This window comes from Eublepharis macularius, chromosome 10, assembly GCF_028583425.1.
Source record: "Eublepharis macularius isolate TG4126 chromosome 10, MPM_Emac_v1.0, whole genome shotgun sequence".
Classification (NCBI taxonomy): Eukaryota; Metazoa; Chordata; class Lepidosauria; order Squamata; family Eublepharidae; genus Eublepharis; species Eublepharis macularius.
Window position 1 is genome coordinate 50,497,762 of NC_072799.1, and position 18,491 is coordinate 50,516,252.

The 18,491-nt window shown below is 43.0% G+C and overlaps 1 protein-coding gene across 3 annotated transcripts; it reads left to right on the forward strand.

Annotated features, from left to right (window-relative positions):
* The first annotated feature begins 1,710 nt into the window (after positions 1–1,710).
* On the forward strand, positions 1,711–17,360 carry NOCT (nocturnin). 3 transcript variants are annotated; one of them, XM_054990052.1, is made up of 4 exons: positions 8,015–8,079; positions 9,115–9,234; positions 13,866–14,135; positions 16,006–17,360. In XM_054990052.1, coding segments are annotated over exons 2-4 (1,107 nt in total). In that variant the 5' UTR covers positions 8,015–8,079; positions 9,115–9,233; the 3' UTR covers positions 16,842–17,360. The 3 variants fall into 3 exon arrangements, with proteins under 3 accessions (XP_054846025.1, XP_054846026.1, XP_054846027.1); XM_054990050.1 differs by lacking the exons at positions 8,015–8,079; positions 9,115–9,234 and adding an exon at positions 1,711–2,099; XM_054990051.1 differs by lacking the exon at positions 9,115–9,234 and having other exon boundaries at positions 8,004–8,079.
* The last annotated feature ends 1,131 nt before the right edge of the window (positions 17,361–18,491 follow it).

Below are 18,491 nucleotides of genomic sequence, written 5' to 3' on the forward strand. Positions count from 1 at the left end.
CTGATGGTATACCATATTAGTGACACATGGCTTCTTCTGATATTTCTACTCTACTTGCTTGTAATAATGACTACATTTGTAAACTGGAGATAGGAAGTAATAAAACCTCAACTACATTTTACATTGAGTACATAGTTAATTTCCATGTGGTGGGCAGGGGTGTGTGTGTCTGATAAACAGGCCATCTCTTCAAAGACACATTTTTGTGATTACACATAGATATCATGAGCTACTTTATGCCCCTTCACCATAAAATTTCTGGCCACAAGCTTGCTGTAGGCCCAGTACAAACCTACAGCCAGCGTTCACATGCATGGACATGACCTTATCCCATATATATCATCTCATCAGTTATGAAGTCATTTCTGTTTTATTTCTGAAATGGCATGAACTGCAGCTATCATGATAAAAGACTTGCAGTTCAGACCTCTGGTCCTCTGCCAAGCATATTCCATCTACCAAGGCAGGTTTGGGCCCAAAGTTTGAGTTTACAGGCCTCTTTGTCAGACAGGATGAAACTTTTGTGACACCCCAAACTTCTAAGTTTCATCTGTTCATATTTATATTTGTAACCTGCTTTAACAACCTTCAAAATAATTCACAATACGTATATAAAACATGCAAAGAAACCATTCTCTCAAGCAGCACTGACGTTATCACTCCCGACAAAAGGGTTTCTGCCAGCCTACCAGAGGAACCCAAATCAATCTGATAAGCCGTAAAGCAGGCCTGCATGTGTCTTTACAGTATCCCAGACTGATCACTTCTGTTCTAATCAAGCGGCATGGTACCTTTACATCCTGATGCCCTTGTAACACCCACTCTAGCCCACCTTTTGGATGGGATATAAAGACCCAAGCATATCCATTCCTACTTGCATTTGAAGAAGGAAACTCTAACTCTTGAAAGCTCATACTCTGAAAATCTTGGTGTTCTCTAGTGCCACTGGACTCAAACCCTGCTAATAATCTACACTGTTCTTGCACATATACACTGAACCCTCTCCCTAATCGGTCCGTTGGGGACCATAATTATTTATCTAAGTAAATAAATAAATAAATAAATAATCGTGGCAAAGAGCAACGCTGGCCAGTGTTTAATTAAGTAGTCCCTTAAAAGATTTTAATGTTTTAATACTAATTTGACTTTCCCGTAACTATGAAGATCTCTCCTACACAGCAGAAATCAGAAGCCAGGACAAAGAAACCACCCTCGTCCATTGAGTCATACTTTCTCGGCCTCATTGGCTCGATCACGAGGCAGACGAGCCTCCCCTCGGCTCTGCCCCAACAGACTTTGCCCCCTTCCCACGACCGACTCGCCCACCGGCGGCAAGAGGGGACGGGCACGTGCCACTGCCCCCCCACGCCCTCCGAAACGGCGTTCGTTGTGACGTAAGCAGCAGAGCCCTGGTGCATGGACCAGACCACATCGAGCAGAGGGGGGGGCAGTGTGAGAGCTCTGAAGGGAAAGTTCATCCGGCGCTCCTTTCGTCGTCTGACAAGTAGCGTGTGTGTCGCTTGGCGTATATTTCGAAGCGGTTCAAGTTTTATCCAAGTCTGCCCTGAACTGCGAGGCTGGGGAAAGAGTTGAAATCCTAACCTCCCCTAAAGCCTGCAGTTGGGAGCGCCCAGTTGCGTCAGTGCCGGCAGGAGGCGTGGGTTTCACTCCGGGTTTTCTCTCCGCAGAAGCCGGGAGTGCCCGCGTGCTTCGACTAGCCAGAGACCCGGCGTGACCCAGCGCTTTCTCCAAGGCTTTCCCTTGGCGCGGCTGCGGTTCTCTTCTCGAGGCGCGCCTCTGGACGCGTGGAGACGCCTCGGCAGCCCTCCAGCAGGTCAGCGGCAGCTTGCCCAGGCTCCTTTCCGTGCTCGCCGGGCTCGCCGAGGGTATCGTGATTATGTATCAGAGCCCCGCTCGCTCCCTGTGCTCGGCCCTCTCGAACTTCTGCTGCGCTCCTCCTGCCGCCGCCTCCTCGTCCCTGTTGCGCCGGTCTCCCGTGCCGGTGAAGAAAGCCCTCTCCGTACCTGTCCCTCTCGCCGCCGCCTCCTCTCGCTGCGGTTGCTCTGCCGCAGGTCCAGGGGCTGTGAACCCTCAGGCTGGTGAGTGTTCAGAAGTCGCCGCGGGTGGGATCTTGGGCTTGGGACCTTCTAGTGTAGGCCACGGGGTGGGGGATACGCGGCACGCGAATGGCTTGCAAGATTTGGGTCCAGTAGCCCCGTAAAGACCAACTAGATTTCCAGGGTATGAGTTTTCGAGAGCGCTTTCTTCAGAAGCATTCAAAAGTGGAAGGATGTAATTTGCCTGATTTGGGGGAAGGGGAGTTGAAAAGCAGAAAAGCAGCATCTGTAGTGAGAGAAGAATCCAGCATAGCTTGGTTTATAGTTTCAGGTGAGTAGATGTGTTGGTCTGCTGTAGAACAGGCAGATTTGAGTCCAGTTACACCTTACAGACCAATCTGGAAAGCTAGTTGGTCTCTAAAATGCAACTGATCTCCAGACTTAGTTTATAAAGCCTCATGTATTCAAGGCTTGGGATGGTAGGTGCTGTTTCATTAATCTTCACAACAACCTTGTGAGGTAGGTCACTACCATTTTACTGGTGGGGGGCGTTTAAGCTGGAATTTGAAGTTATGTCTCTTGGTGGTGGAGATTGCCGTCAAGTCCTAGCTGACTTATGGCAACCCCTGGAGGAGTTTTCATGTCAAGAGACTAACAGAGGTGGTTTGCCATTGCCTGCCTCTGCAGCCTGGTCTTCATTGGAGGTCTCCCATCCAATGACTAACTGAGGGTGACCCTGCTTAGCTTCTGAGATCTGACAAAATCAGGCTTGTCTCTTGGGCTTGTCTCCTAGCAGCTTATTTGCTGCTAGGATGCGATCTGAAGTGGAGCTCTTTTTTATGCTAGTCCAACTATGCAGTGTCCTGTTGTCATATTGGTTGAAGATTCAGTATATGCCAAATAAAAAATTCTGAGGGGGGAGGGAGGTTCTGGCATGCCTGCTATTTATAGGCCTATTGCTGCCATAGCTTTTAAGTAAGGACTGGCTTTTTAGTGTGTTAAAGTGATGATAATTCCCAGTAGTAATAGTTCTAGAGATTGTCTGTGGCAGTAAAAATAAACAGGAGTGTTGTGGCTTCTTAAAGACTAACAGAACATTATTCCAGTGTAAGTTTTTGTGCAGTAGAAGTGGGCTGTAGTATATGAAACTGGAAAAGAATGTTGTTCAGGGTGCCACAGGACTCTTTGTTCATTTGTTCTCCCTGTAAGGCATTATAATACATTATCATGCAGTACATTCACATTGGACAGTATTCATGGTTTTGCTGTTTTGTTAAGATAAATTACAAGTTTCCAGTGTATTTCCCTGGGTTACCTGCCTGAGCACCATTGACTGCTCTGTCATTTCAAGCAATGCCTGTATCACATTTAGGGGGGAGATGTGCTAAGCCCCCTGCTAATTACTGGTATGACATTTGCCTGGAAAAAATGGAAAAACTTTACACTGTTTGTTTCTCTTATATTTTATCCTGCTCTTGATCCAGAGATTGGTTTCCAAAGAGAGCCAGTTTGGTGTAGTGATTAAGAGCGGTAGAACTCTAATCTGGAGAACCAGAGTTTGATTCCCCACCCTTCTGCTTTAAGCCAGAACCTCCAAAACATCCTATCATTAACAGACTTGCTCAGATCTTGCAAACTGGAGGACGTCACTTCTTGTATTGAGTCGATCTTAACAGGAATTTAAACAGAGTATAGATGTCCAATGTCTCTGCAAGACTGACTCCTCAACCTGCTCAGCCCTAGCCCTTGACAAATGTCTGAGGTACGCTCTGCTGTGCAATAGCCATCAAGAATTAGGTGTAACTTCATCTTGCAAATAAAATGTGTGAGTTGTATAATCAAGAGGCCAGTCTAGATCATGCAATAGAATTTGAGGAAGTTCTTGGCGTAGAAGAATGTATGGCAATAGCAATTGGCAATGATACTACTTATTGTCATGGCTATAACGATTAATCTTCACACTGAAATAGTCCAAAATGTGGATCAGTGTAATGTTAGGAATGGCATCTTCTTGACAATTTCAAAAGCATCTTTAGAGTGGAAGTGCTCAAAATTCTTCTGTGTGTGTTTTTAATGCATTTTAATGCATTTTGGCTTTTATAGATGTCTGAAACTGGGGTGTGGGGGAAGATTTTTTTCTCCCCTAAGAATGAGTCATGCTTGGGAATCTGTCTATTTGGAGTAGAGCCTCCTTGTTCTTTTCTCACCCACATAGCCATTCAAATTTTAAAAGGACAAGTCTGGGAGTTCTTTTCCACCAGTGATGTAAGAGAAGAGAACAGAAATATCTGTCTCAAATAGAAATGCATTCTTGAACCATTTTACCTATACCTGGATAGCTCAGGTGAGCCTCTTTTCATCAGATCTCAGAAGCTAAGCAGGGTCGGCACTGGGCAGGGGGTTGGACTAGATGGTCTGTATGGCCCCTTCCAACTCTATGATTCTATGGTTAATAATTGGATGAGAGATGTCTAACGAAGACCGGGATTGCAGAGGCAGGCAATGGCAAACCACCTCTGATAGTCTCTTGCCATGAAAACCCCACCAGGGGTTGCCATAAGTCAACTATGGCTTGAGGGCACCACATGCACGCGGGAAGAGCTTAATACCTGGTACCATGTCCAGGATGGAACTGAGGCTTGGCCAAGGAAACAGATAGTGGTCATGTGTATAGGATCCCAAGCACTTCATTAATTCCCCCTTTCCCCCAGCATACACACATCAAAAAGAAATGTTGAGGACAAGGTAATAGATACAAAAATCTGTGTTTTTAGGATGCCCTGTTCTGTGAAAAGGCTGATGGGTCAGAAGCCAATCGGACCCTTGTGAAAGTTCTAATGATTTCTGAGCTTCAAAGGAACCAAGTCCATGGGCCAACCATGGTGTAGATGCACACCTGAAGCATTCCCTTTCCATGCTAGTGTAGCACTTCAGATTTCAGATACATTATTTGGAATCTTGTTAAGTTCATTTAAGTTGCATTACATCTTTATATACCTGCGTACATCTTTTTTACCCATAAAATGTTGGTGTTTTAATGACCCTGATAGCGGTGGGGCAACCTTCACAGAAATGTTTGACTGATTATATAAATCTCAACTATCTGTGATGAGCAAGCTATTCATATTGCATGAGAGTTATTGAGCAACTTACAATAAGCTTCATAGGCATGATGAAGCAACTTTTCCATTCTGGTGGAAGAGCCAATATTCCTTTTGCTTCAAGGTTGAGTAGAAGTAGCTCAGTTTGCCCTGGAAGAGTTCCAGACAGTTTATTTCATAGGTTCTGCCAGCAGACTATTGAGCTTTCTACAGCAGCATCTGACTGGCGGCTGCTGGAAACAGAGTGCTCTTTGGTCATTAAGGCCCTGCACATGATAGTGGGACAGTTCTGCTTCACTTGCCACAGTGCACGTGGTGGCTTATGTGCCTGTCACATTGCATTTTATGTACAGGACCTGTGCACCAAGATTATCTGTGCAGGGGAAAAAACAGTTGCAGATTGTGCAGTTGCACTAGGGGGTAAAAAAAACCATCCAGGATACTGAATCACTGCAGCAATGCTAGAGGATACCAGTGTGACAGCCAAACAGCAACTGCACAAATACAATCTATATGGAGGGGATAAGACAAAAGAATTATTTCACTAAACATGCTCCGGTGTTCCATAAGGACTCTGTGGGCTCTTGCAGTTCAGTTGTAAGCAGAGTTACACCCCTTGAAGTCAATGGGCCATGGTGTCTAAAGGGAACCTCCATATTCAGTAGCAAACCTCTGAATGCCCGTTCTAGTAGGCACTTGGCCTCTATTGCCTGTTTGTTGACCCTCCAGGTAAGTGGTTGGCAGCGGTGTGAAAAAAGTTGCTGAAAAAAGATGACCTACTGGTCTGCTCTGGCTCTTTCGTTCTTATGTGCTTAGAAGTGTGTAACTCTGGTTACCACTGGGCTGTTGGTGAATTTGCAGTCTTGTAGCTGATACTCCTGTTTTCTGACTTCAAGACATGAGTTATCAAGATCTAAAGAACAAAAGTCAAGGCCTTTGCCCACACTATAGACCACCAAAAGCCTGAGTGAGCCCAGATAGATAGCCCTTTTCCTAGGTTTCCTGGGGGTCACTTAAAGACCCATATTCTCTTACAGGAGAGCCCTAGAACAAAAACCCAGGCCAGGGAATTCATGTCTTCAGCTCCTGAAAAGATCACCAGTGGCCTAAGAATTTGCCTTTCTAGCTTTCGGTATTTAAAATTGTAAACTGCTTGGGTGCTGAGACTTAAATGCAGTAAAAGTAAGTTACACCCAAGATGGTTGTTGTGGGTTTTCCGGGCTGTATTGCCGTGGTCTTGGCATTGTAGTTCCTGACGTTTCGCCAGCGGCTGTGGCTGGCATCTTCAGAGGTGTAGCACCAAAAGACAGAGATCTCTCAGTGTCACAGTGTGGAAAAGATGTGGGTCATGTGTGGAAAAGATGTGGGTCAGCCGCTGGCGAAACGTCAGGAACTACAATGCCAAGACCACGGCAATACAGCCCGGAAAACCCACAACAACCATCGTTCTCCGGCCGTGAAAGCCTTCGACAATACATTACACCCAAGATGTCATCGCTAAACATTAGACAAGCAGCACTCTGACATCTTGGCACTGTTTGAGGTCTCTCCCCCACCCCCTTGGCAGGCAAGCACCCATAAAGAAAAGGGGAAGCAGGTTTCCTGATTACATGCTTTTATGTCACTTTCTTGCAAGGATGCTTGCCGTTGTACATCAGTGCAAATAAAACAAAAAATGCTTATGTGACAGCAGGCTATTACAGATATCTGTAGGGTCAAGTATTCAGTTTCCCCTCCCCAAGGTATATTTTAATGCCCCCAATGTCTTCCTATATAATAACAGGTGTGCTTGCATACTATACAGTAAATAATTCCTTGGTTTTATTTATTTATTTATATAATTCAATCAGTATGCACAGTGCTGGAGTACAAGATTTCTATATTTACATTAATCCTGAATAGTGCATTTGTTATGTGTTCTAGACCTATTTGTTTTCGATATAAACAGCAGTTGTACATACTGTCTTTAGGTCACTGGTCTTCAACTGTTGGATCAGAGCTAACGTGGGTCACATTTTAGTTCAAAGAGGGCCATACAAGGATCACTGCTGTCCTTTTTATTTTTAGTTTAGTGTGGATTTTTCTCTTTCTTGGAAGGAGAGAGGGAAAGAAATGTGCGTGTTAAAAATAGTTCCCGTATTCCGTGTCAAAGTTAAAGCTGGTCCCTCCCAAAATGTTGAAGAGTATTCTTCACTTCGATAGCCATCCTTCCAGATCACACATACCGGTTCTGGGTGTATAGCTGCAACCTGGCTTTTGACCAGCCTATCAGTAAACTGCAGTCTCATCCATGATACTATGAACATGGAGGAATTTGATTAAAAGGTCATTGATAAGAGAATCTGCTTAGTAAGGCTTACACACTGCAATCATGAAGACAAGTCAGGCTAGGGTTCAGTTGTAAGGCATTCAGTTAAGAATGTTATAGGTTCAAGGCAACATGGTAGCTTCATGGAAACTACAAACAGAAGCTGAGAATATTTTGTTGAATGCGAGCTCAAGTAAAGCACAGCCTGGGTCTTTCTTTTCAAAAGGGAAATTCTTAGGTCTCTTTGATGGATGGAGTGTGTGGGGCTGATGCACACTCAAATTTCAAAACTACAAAGCAAAAAAAGTTGCACGGACATGTTGCTGAAACTGCCACAGCTTATTGATTCTCCATGTGGGAAGGCCATAATTTGGGAGCAAGTCTGAATCTAGGGTTTTTTTTACCATCTCTGTAACAGTTAGTTATAACTATGGGGTGAAGCATTTCCTGTACCTTTGGAAACATTGTGGCAAGAGACCATTAGGTGTCGCCACAAGGCCATTTTATCAAATATAAGAGCTCATGTGACTTCAGAGGCTGTGGCTGATTGAGGCTGTGCTGCACCATTAAACTTGTTTACCCTTAACGCTGATGTGGTCTTCCAGTTTTTCAGGTGTGTATGCAAGATTAACATTCTTAAATGCTTTTTATTTGAAATATTGGAAAGCGGGCAGTTGAGAACTCTGGTAACGGAAAGTATTGACAAGTTTATATGGGTACACTAGAGATCATTTCATGCAGTTTTAACTTTCATCCAGGAACTGCTAGACAAAAATAGATTTACAAAGGATAATCATGCGTGGTTTGAGGACCTTAAAGCTATAGTGTGACTGATGGTATCGGTCCTTCCTCCCCTGTTCCTCCTGATCTGGGTGACGGGAATCAGGATTTTTCATGTAGTTGATACTTGCTTTACTCGAGGAGTCATAGAAAAATGTCTTTGTATCCCCAGGACAAGTTAGCCGACCTTGAGAGCGAACAGCTGCTTGTTCAGACAAGTTTGCTGAATGTATTAAATCAAACTGGCATTTCTTTATGATAGGAAATGGTGAGCGCTCCGTTGCCAAGGGGGGTTGATCGTAACATGTTCTGCATTGAGAGCTTGACTTGTCAGTCACAAGAGTAGTGAAATCACTGAGGAGTATCTTGTAATCTGAACTTGCAGAGGAAAACGAAAGCTCTTCTGAAATTAAAAAGTGATACCTGTTTTCAGAAAACAGATTAAAATGCTGTTCAGTAGTCATACACTTTGAATCTGGCTTCTCTTTCTCTGTCAAATGTGGCCACTGGATTTTAAATCCCTACTCCTCAGGCAGAATCAAGTCTTTGAAAATCAGTTCAGCCATCCTCTTACAACTGTTATTGTTGCTGGTTTACCTTGCAGAACTTCCATTTATTATCCAGAGCACTCTTTTTTTTCCCTCTTCAGTGGGCAGGAGTGAGTGGGAATGGTTGTGCTGTTTTCTTGTTTGTGAAATGATGATGCACAAATGAACAGAACAGAACATTCATGACTGCTTTGGCCCTTGGCTGCGGGTGGGAGGTAAACCCTTGCATCATGAAACTTGGCACACAGGAAAGATTACATAAACTGCCAGTTAGTTTAGCAAGGAGCTGTCAGTTTTTTGTTTGCTTTTCACACTTTTAGAAGCTGCTGCTATTGGCATAAATAGTTGTGTTGTGCAGTCTGATGGGAAATGTCTGGCACGTGACAAGCCACTTTTGGATGCACGTCAAATAAATTGAGAAGCTTTACAATCAACTGCAAGTAAGTTCCAGTCCTCAGAACTCTGCTGTAGAATTGAATAGATTCTGATGAGGCATGGGTTTGGCAGGCAAATTGTTCCCATGCTGACAGTAGTAGTAACTTCTATGTAATGTTCCCTAAGCGATAAAAGGAAAATGGGGGCTTTAAGAGGAAAATTGTGCATTCCCAGCTCAAATTGAGACTTTGTGGCTCAGTATGCTGAGTGACTTCTCCGTGCATGGATTTTAAACATTTTCCTGGTTCAATAAATATTTGCCCTTACAAGAGCAAGTAAATGTGTCTGCTAAATTAATCTACAAAATCAATTTCAAAGCTTACAGAAATATTTTGTATGCCTTTCTCAGACCATCCTTCAGTCCATAAGTGATTTGTGTATCATCTTTTCCTTTGGCCCATTGTAGATTCCTTTTCAGTGTGACATAACCATCTTGCACCCCTCATTACACACAGGGCCATGGTTGGGCCAGAGGGAATTAGGAAACTTTTCTTTTGGAGTATAGTGTTTATTAGATCATTTTGGTTCTCTTTCTCTTACTAACAGTTTTAATTTTTGTATTCTTTCTGTTATTAACAGTTGGTTAGCTACAGAGGTAAGTTTCAGTGTGAAGTGTCAGCTAGTTCTGAGCTGACTGGTCTTGAACTTTTCTGAAAGTGAAATTCCATCACACTTGCTTTAGGGTACCATGAGCAGGTGGAAAGAACTGTGATGTATTTTTGTTCTTGCACATGAATTGCCGGTGAGGAGCTCTTCTGAAGCCTTCCTTTTCCTATCTTCCCAGATGAGAAACTAATATCCAGACTCGTTTTTGAGGCTGTGGTAAGGACTTGGTGACATAGATGGACACTGTGTCTGGAGGCAGAGTGGGATATTGGCACGCCCGTTTGTGAAAACGAGGTCCATTTAACTTGTGGGATGAGCCAGTTTCACAGCCTGTCAGGGGTTACTGGTGTGACTAGGCCAACACAGTGTTTTTCAGGAAGGGAACTCATCACCCCTCTTCATTATCATTAAAATTAATATTTTCTTATTGTTGCCTACAACTAGCTAACAGTGACTGCTACCCACTTAGAGATGACATTAAAAATTGATGGTGAAAATATTGTCTAAAACAAATACACAGCTGTGGTTTATCTTTCCAAGCTAAGGGTTTCAAGTACTGTATTTAGAACTCATGAGGGCAGATGGCTGCAGAAGATACTAACAGGACTAATACAACACTATTAATAGGAATGAAAGAGAGCCAAGAAATTTCAGATTCTGTGGTAGGCTGATTAAATGAGTTCAACAGGAAGGGACTGGTGATTAATGGAGTTCCAGATAAGAGGCAACAGATACTTGTAGCACGGCAAATAGTGACTTTCACTCTTTGAAATTATGATTCAGTGCTTTTTAGTCCTTGTGTCACTGCAGGAGTGTATGAGTTTCTAAAAACATCACTCTTCATGAAAAACTTAGGACCCTGCAGGAACAGCCAGTGTAATGTAGCTTACAATCACAATGCCAAGGGAGCTTAGGATGTCCTGGACTTGGGGGTTTTCAGTGGCGGTCTCAGCCCTCTGGAATTGGCTGCCTAGAGAAGGGTGGTAAATGTCAGATTTTGCAACCTTGGGCAAGGGAGGGTCAGAATAATCCAAAAGGCATTTCAAATTAGCTGTTGTATTGTTTAAATCTGTTTCTTTTAATGGGTGTGGCCTTATGCATGTCATTGGAAATGGCTTTGATCATCAGAACAGTGGTATATAAATATTTTAAATCAAAAAATAAATATTCAGTGAAGTTCACTGGCTGAACTTGGGCCACTCTCACTCTAGCTCAGTTTTTGTGAAACTAAATTGGAGGACAGGGAGCCTTCTCTTTTGCCCTGAGCCTCTTAGAGGAAAGGTTGGTTAAAAAATGCAATAAATAAATACAATTCTATTTGGTATTTCCTCCCCAAGCATACACTGCTTTCTAGAGCATGTGTACTGTCTTGGGGAAGAGCCACACAGTAAGTTCTTTCTGTAATGTTCTAGATTTCATAATATTACCCAGCAGTACAAGAAGCTGTGGCACTGCTACAGTTCCTGTGGTATAGAAGTAACTGTAGTTTTGAATATTGCAGAACACCAGTGTCCGAGCCTGTCTCTGGAAGAAACCTTTTACCAATGCCTTCCTCTCACTGTTGCTGTCAGCAGCTAGCCACTCCGTAGCTGAGCAGGAGAGAAAACAAGGCCACTTTTTGACCTGCTTCTGATGTTTCTTTTGGGGGCCTCTGTATCTCTTAATGAGAGAGGGTGGATGCAGAAAAGTTCCCGTGGACTTTAGTATTGTGAGGTTTGGTAGTATTGTGAGGTTTGGTAATCACATAATGGACACTTTTAAAAGTGATGTAAAGAGTGCTAACGTTTGGAAGGTTTACATCTGAATGTAGCATCTGCATCTTGGGAAAAGAATTCCAGGATTCTGGGACTTGGAAAGAACCGTTGTCTGAGTATTTAGGATAGACACACTCTGAGCTCCATGGAGATCAGAGTAAATCTGCCCAGTGCAACATACTTTTCTCTTTGGCTCTTTCAGAGGAAAGTAGTAACTCTTGTAAAGACAGGAGTATGAATGCACTCTGCAAACATATTTATCGTGCTATGTAATGTCTACACCAGTCTAAAAACTTCCATCTCTGAGACTTGAGCCTCTTAAAAGTTTGTGTAAATGTTTGTGCAGACATCCTACATGGAGGCCTTGTACGGTGTTGGCCACATGGCAAAGATTAATTGGAACATGAATTTATTTATTCTGATGTGTTATGTGGGGAAAGCTGTGGCCCTCAACCACAATGTTCTGTCTGTCTACAAGGCTTTGAACCAATCCCGGGGATTCTAGCCCTGAAGAAAGCGCCAGAGTCTGGCCAGTAAATTAGAGCCTTAGAATTGCACTGGATGGGCAGGAGTGAGCCAGCTGTCTTTAAATAAGGAGAAGTAATGCTTCTGCCTCTCAGGGCACTGGTAGCTGTGGACAACAGCCATAAGCTGAGCTCAGCTTTTATTTTGGGTTTTTGTTAGAATTGGAGGTCTGGTGTACTGAAGTAAATAAGCACCCTGTGAAAGGCCCATCCAAAACATAACTGTTCTGATACCATTGCCGAGGCCAGGTTCTCTGAAAGTTTGAAAAAGCTGCCTAGTACTGGGTAGAAGCCTGTCAGCTGTTGCAACGAGGTTGCAAAAGAACCTTAAATGCTGGGGAGTCCTATCTAGAGGGAAAGTATTAATTTCTCACCTCAGCATCTGTGTCTGAGCTTCAACCAGTTAACCCCCTGGTGGAAGACATAACCTCTGCAGAGTGAGGTTGAGAGCCAGTTGTAGATTTGTCTTACTGCTTGTTTCACACAAACTTCAAACTGTTTCTACAACTTGTTCTCTGTGAATAAATCTTTGGTTGTTATATTGTTCTGTTTGTGTTAAGTCAAATATAGCTGGGAAAGGGGTTTCTAATTGCCTCACTATCAAATACCACATTATTAGGATCTCAATAAAAGCCCTTTAGGAAACCAAAGCTACACACTACCATCCAAATAGTAAAGGCTTGAGTTTCCCTTTTATGAATATTGTGGCGGCTGGGGTTTAAACTGAAGGAAAGCAGAGACCACTGTGTGGGGATAATTGGACAGCATTCAGTCGAGGGGGCCTTTATCTCAGAGGTCTCCCCCTTGACCTGCCGCAGCTCCTCCTTCCCCTATCATATCGCCCCAAACAAAATCAGCATCAGCCAAGGCCTTGCAGTTGCAGTCTATATATATATATAAACAAGTGTCCTGACTGACTCATCAATGCCCAGCCCAAACTCCTAGACTTAGAAACTTGAAATTTGGGGAGAACATTCCTTTCATGATATAAACACCCACGAGGAAGAGATTTTAAGAAATTCACCCCCTAAGGGGGTAAAAAGGGGTCAAATGTGTTTTCCCAAAGGGATACAGCTTCCCTGTATGGCTGGCAGGTTACTGCCTGCTTGCACCCTCCCCCACTGCAGCTCAGCCACTTTTCCCTGATGGGGCCAGCTTGTCAAGGTCATTTGCATCTGCGTGCTGATTGGACCTCACAGCATTCCACACATCATCCCCCCCAGAGACAGTTGGAACTCAGAGATCATTTGCGTATGCAGCCTCTTCGGGCCTCACCCATATTCTAAACAGTATGCAGTTTCTATTGGGAGTCATTGAATGTCTCCTGAGGTAAAATGCACCTCCCAGTCTTTCCCGAAAAAATTCACTAGTGTTGCCAGTCTCCCTGTGGGGCATGGCTTTCCTGTGTGGCTGGCAGGCTCCTGTCTGCTCACACCCCCTCTCTATGATTGGTCAGCTGTGGAACTCTATGTTCTGAGGTAAAAATCAGGTAAATTGCAGACAGTTGAAGAAAAATGGTACAAGACTCCTGAATAGGGATTTTAGATAGAAGTCAATATGGCAACTGAGATTTTAAAAGTAACTGGATTTAAAGTGGTTAAATACCGTAGCGAAGCATGGGTATCGAGTTAGTGTATAAGAAAAGGGGTGATCACCAGGAGCTAACCATCACAAAACTTTACCCTGTATTAGCAGGAGCGGGGACTGTTTATCCTTTTCTTTGCTGAATTGGCTGTTCTTTGTTTTCTTCAGTGTATTCCATGGGCAACAGTACAAGCAGGCTATATAGTGCTCTTGCAAAGACTCTGAGCAGTGGTGCAGTCTCCAAACATCAGGAATACTTGGAACACCCAGACTCCGAGCTCCTGGATCCTATAGATCCTAAGGACCTGCTTGCAGAATGTCAAGTTGTTCTTCAGAAACGTCCTGCCCGGCTCCAGAGAGACTTTGTGGACCTGAGGACCAACGTTGCCAGAAGCCACCAACCCATTAGAGTCATGCAGTGGAATATACTTGCACAAGGTATAAACCTTAATCAAACTGTTTGTGGCTTAGCAAGGATATACTTCTTGACCCATTGAGTAATAAAACTGTGGAATTCACTGCCAGAAGTTCTAGTGATGGCCACAATCACAGATGGCTTTAAAAGGGGGTGAGACAGATCCATGAAGTTTTAGCCACTTTGGGTTCATCGATGGTTACTAGGCTTTGGTGAATAAAGGGAATCTTCATATACAGAGGCAGCAAACCTCTGAATACCAGTGCTGGGAGGCATCAACAGGAGAAGGTCTTAGCCTGTATGTTATTTATTGGCCCTCCAGGACAACTAGTTGGCTGCTGTATGATTCCGGATGCTGGATTACATGGACCACTGATCTGGTCCAGCAGGGCTGCTCGTATGTGGTCTGCAGTCTCTTACTGTTACATCAGCCACAACCGTTGATCATTACATCAACGGGGGATGTGGATGTACATTACATTGCAGGGGAGGCTGAATGGAGCAAGGCTGAAAATTATAGTGCAATTTTAGCAATCAGGGGATTTGAGCCTGCTTTACACATGGAAGATAATGAGGTGGAAAAGTCCTGAGATGATAGATTGAATTGCTAGAGGTAGACCCCGGTTTGGATGTTCCTTTGCATTAAAAACTCCATGCAAATACAAAACTATAGTTTTTAGCCCAGTTCTTTGCTTGCCTTGCTTTGTTTGCAGAGATGTTTCAAAGAGAGGATCATTGCAAAATGTGATCCTTCAGCTATAGTCTGATGAAGGGGGAATGCACTTAAAAAACGGTATATCAGGAAGGCCATAAATATCAGTAGCCCAGATATTTGGGTGTTCCCATACCAGTTTTGTACTCAGATGATCTTCTCCCCCTCCTTTTTTAAAAAATTCTGAAATTAACTGGGTCCATTGTTCCCTAGGGGATCTTTCCAGGGGGAGGCACCGGAGGGGCTATTGTTTCAAGGAAAGTACACCAAAATTACAGCAGAGTGAGGGCTATCTGTCCACTAAAGACCTCCTCAAGTTTCAAGAAGATTGTATGGTCCCCTGAACAAAGTATCCCCAGCACTTTTAAAAAATCTTGCCTTGAAGCTGCCGCTGATCATAGCAGCTTTTTTCCCCTTTACGGGTTTCCTGGTCAAAAAGGGAGGAGAGTAGGAGATTCTCACAGACAAATTAAGCTCATTAGAGGGAGCTTAACTGTGTCCAATCACAATGATTTTCTCATGTAGTCTATAAAACAATGGTTATGATTGTACAGTTGCATTCCCACAAATGAGCAATCCTATTCCTCTGTGTAAATTACCTCCCTCCCCCTCCCCTTTTGAAACATGCAAAAGTAAGAAAAACAAACTGTTGTGACCTTTGAAATATGGCCCAGGTTCTTGAATATTTCAGGGATAAATCAGGATAGGAACACTGGTATATCCACGAATCCTGGAGATGACTGGAAAACCCAAATATACCCTCACAATACCAGTAAGGTATTTTTAGGTATATTTTCAGACCAGCTATACCAAATTGCATACCCCATTCTGATATGTTAACAGTCTGTTTTGCTACCTCTTGTGAATGTGAACTAGGCTTTACAGTTCTTTCAGTGTGAATCATCTCATTTGAGGCCTCCATTTGAAACATACTAAGTAAAGCCAAGTTATAATTGCAAAACTGTTAAACTGAATATCCCCAGAATGGCTGAACAAAATTGCATGACTCATGTGCTGATTACTTTTATGTGGGATGTAAAAATAATCCACCAGTTGCCATTTGAACCAGAATAGCAGTAGTCTTCCCATAAGTCCAGAAATGCATGGATTAAGCATAAATGTATGAAAGTGAAACTTCTGAAGAAAGCTTTAACTACCATGAACATGTTCTTTCATTCCAGCTCTTGGGGAAGGCAAAGATAACTTTGTTCAGTGCCCTATGGAAGCCCTCAGATGGGAAGAAAGGAAATGTCTCATTCTCGAAGAGATACTTGCATACCAGCCAGACATCCTGTGTCTGCAAGAAGTAGACCACTATTTTGACACCTTTCAACCACTCCTTGGTCGACTGGGCTACCAATGTACTTTCTTCCCTAAGCCATGGTCTCCATGTTTAGATGTGGAATGTAACAATGGTCCAGATGGCTGTGCTTTGTTCTTTCTTAAAGACAGGTTTACTCTTATCAGTAGTAACAACATGAGGCTCACAGCAATGAAGCTAAAAACCAACCAAGTAGCCATCGCTCAGATACTAAAATGTAACGAAACAGGCAAATTATTCTGCATTGCTGTCACTCACTTGAAAGCACGTAATGGCTGGGAAAGATTTAGATCTGCACAAGGTGCTGATCTTCTGCAGAAACTGAAAAGTATCACCCAAGAGGCAGAGATCCCTCTAATTGTCTGTGGCGACTTCAATGCTGAGCCTACTGAAGAGGTTTACAAGGAATTCTCAGATTCCAGTCTGAACTTGAATAGTGCTTACAAGCTGCTGAGTGCTGATGGGATGTCAGAACCTCCATATACAACGTGGAAGATCCGCCTCTCTGGAGAAAGCAGGCACACACTGGATTATATCTGGTATTCACAACATGCCTTACAAGTGAATGCTGCTCTCAGTCTTCTGACTGAGGAACAAATTGGACCTAACAGGCTACCATCTTACAATTACCCGTCAGACCATCTGTCTCTAGTATGTGACTTCAGCTTTAATGAAGATCCGGACAGGCTTTTATAATTTGATGTGTGGGATTTTTAGAAACTGCTGGGTTTATGCAGTGGCCCTTGAAACTCTGCTTCTGAAGACTATGGAAAATTATTTATGAATAAGATAATGATTTACTTTGAACTATACCTTTTAGAGACTGTCATTATGACCTTGCCGTGACAGTAAAAAACAAAACAGTGCTTATTCCTTATTTCAAGAGACGCCTTGTGTATTATCACTTGGTACAAAGGCTCAAGAAAAGCTCTGTCACTATCTCTTGTATTGGAGAACTGATTCTGTAATAAGTATGTAAGAGCTTGGGGTTCATGAGTTCTAAGAGCATTTGCCCCAGATGTGACTATTATGCACTAAATTCACAAAAAGGGCCAAAAATGTGGAATACATAATAGGGTGTCACACTACATTGTAAGTTGTACTGATTGGCCAAATGTTGGCAACTCGGTTTAGAACCCATTTCATTCTATACATGAAAAAATACTGCAACACAAGTATTAGTTAATTAAAATGTTTGAATTTGCACTTAACTGGTCTTGTTTACTGGGTAAATTAAAAAGGTGTGGAGCCTTTAACTTCTGTTGTGGATAAATAACCCTAAAGTAAAGCCCTCTTCAGAATCTCATTGGATGTAGAAAACTTTGCATCTAAATTCAAATGCCTAGAATTGGTTATGTCACAATGGCTAAAAACTTCACTCTGTATTGAAACCAGGGCCTTGAAAATAACTGGAGTTTTAACATCTTGGTTCTGTGGATAGATTTAGCCTCTCCTGTCTCTAAAAGCTACTTCAGGTAGATTACATACAGGTCACTGTGGATCACCATGTTGAAGGTTCATCTGTTTCAGGTTCACCTGAACTGCATTTCCTCTCTGCAGCTCTTGTTCATTTTCCTCATTTGCACAGACCATTCTTTATTTCAAGTTTACTGTCCTTGCCATAGGTCTAGGAACAGCACAGCTCAGTCATGAGCAGCCAACAGACCTGCTAACCTACAGGCAAGCATCCAACCCCAGGTGTTTGGCCATGGCTGCTAACAAAATCCCTCTATGTATTACACTACAGATAAGTACCTGCTATGCTCAGCCTGGTTTCAATTTCTCCCAATGCAGTCCTAGTCCACGAATACATCTTAATTCAAGAACCCCCTACTTACTGAGCATAATATATGTGACCGTTATATTCTGAGGGGAGAAGGATCTGGTCCCTGTACAGCTGGAAACAAAGGAATACAAGGTGTACACTTGCTCACGGCCCTCTAAGAGAAAGTGTTTGCTGAAAAGAGTTCTGGTTGGTCAGAGTGGTATCACTTCAAGGTTTTCACAGCGCCTTAAGATGGCTACATTTTTATGCAAATTCATTGACAACTGCTGGACAGTGCTCAGGTGATACCTCCTCAATGGTAGCATTTTGGAGAACAAAGTTCTTACCAATACAAACTAGGGGTTTTCAAGGCAAAGACTACTGGAGGTGGTTTGCCATTTTTGTGGAATGGAAAGTGCCACAGCTATGTGCTGCCATTTTCAGTATTGTTTTTAAAAAGTTCAGGCCAATTATAGCTGTATTCCATACAGTAAAATATGACCACCTCATGACAATTTAGAAGGTAATGATACTCTATTATATAACAAAACAAAACCAATTGTAGATCATCAGTATTCATA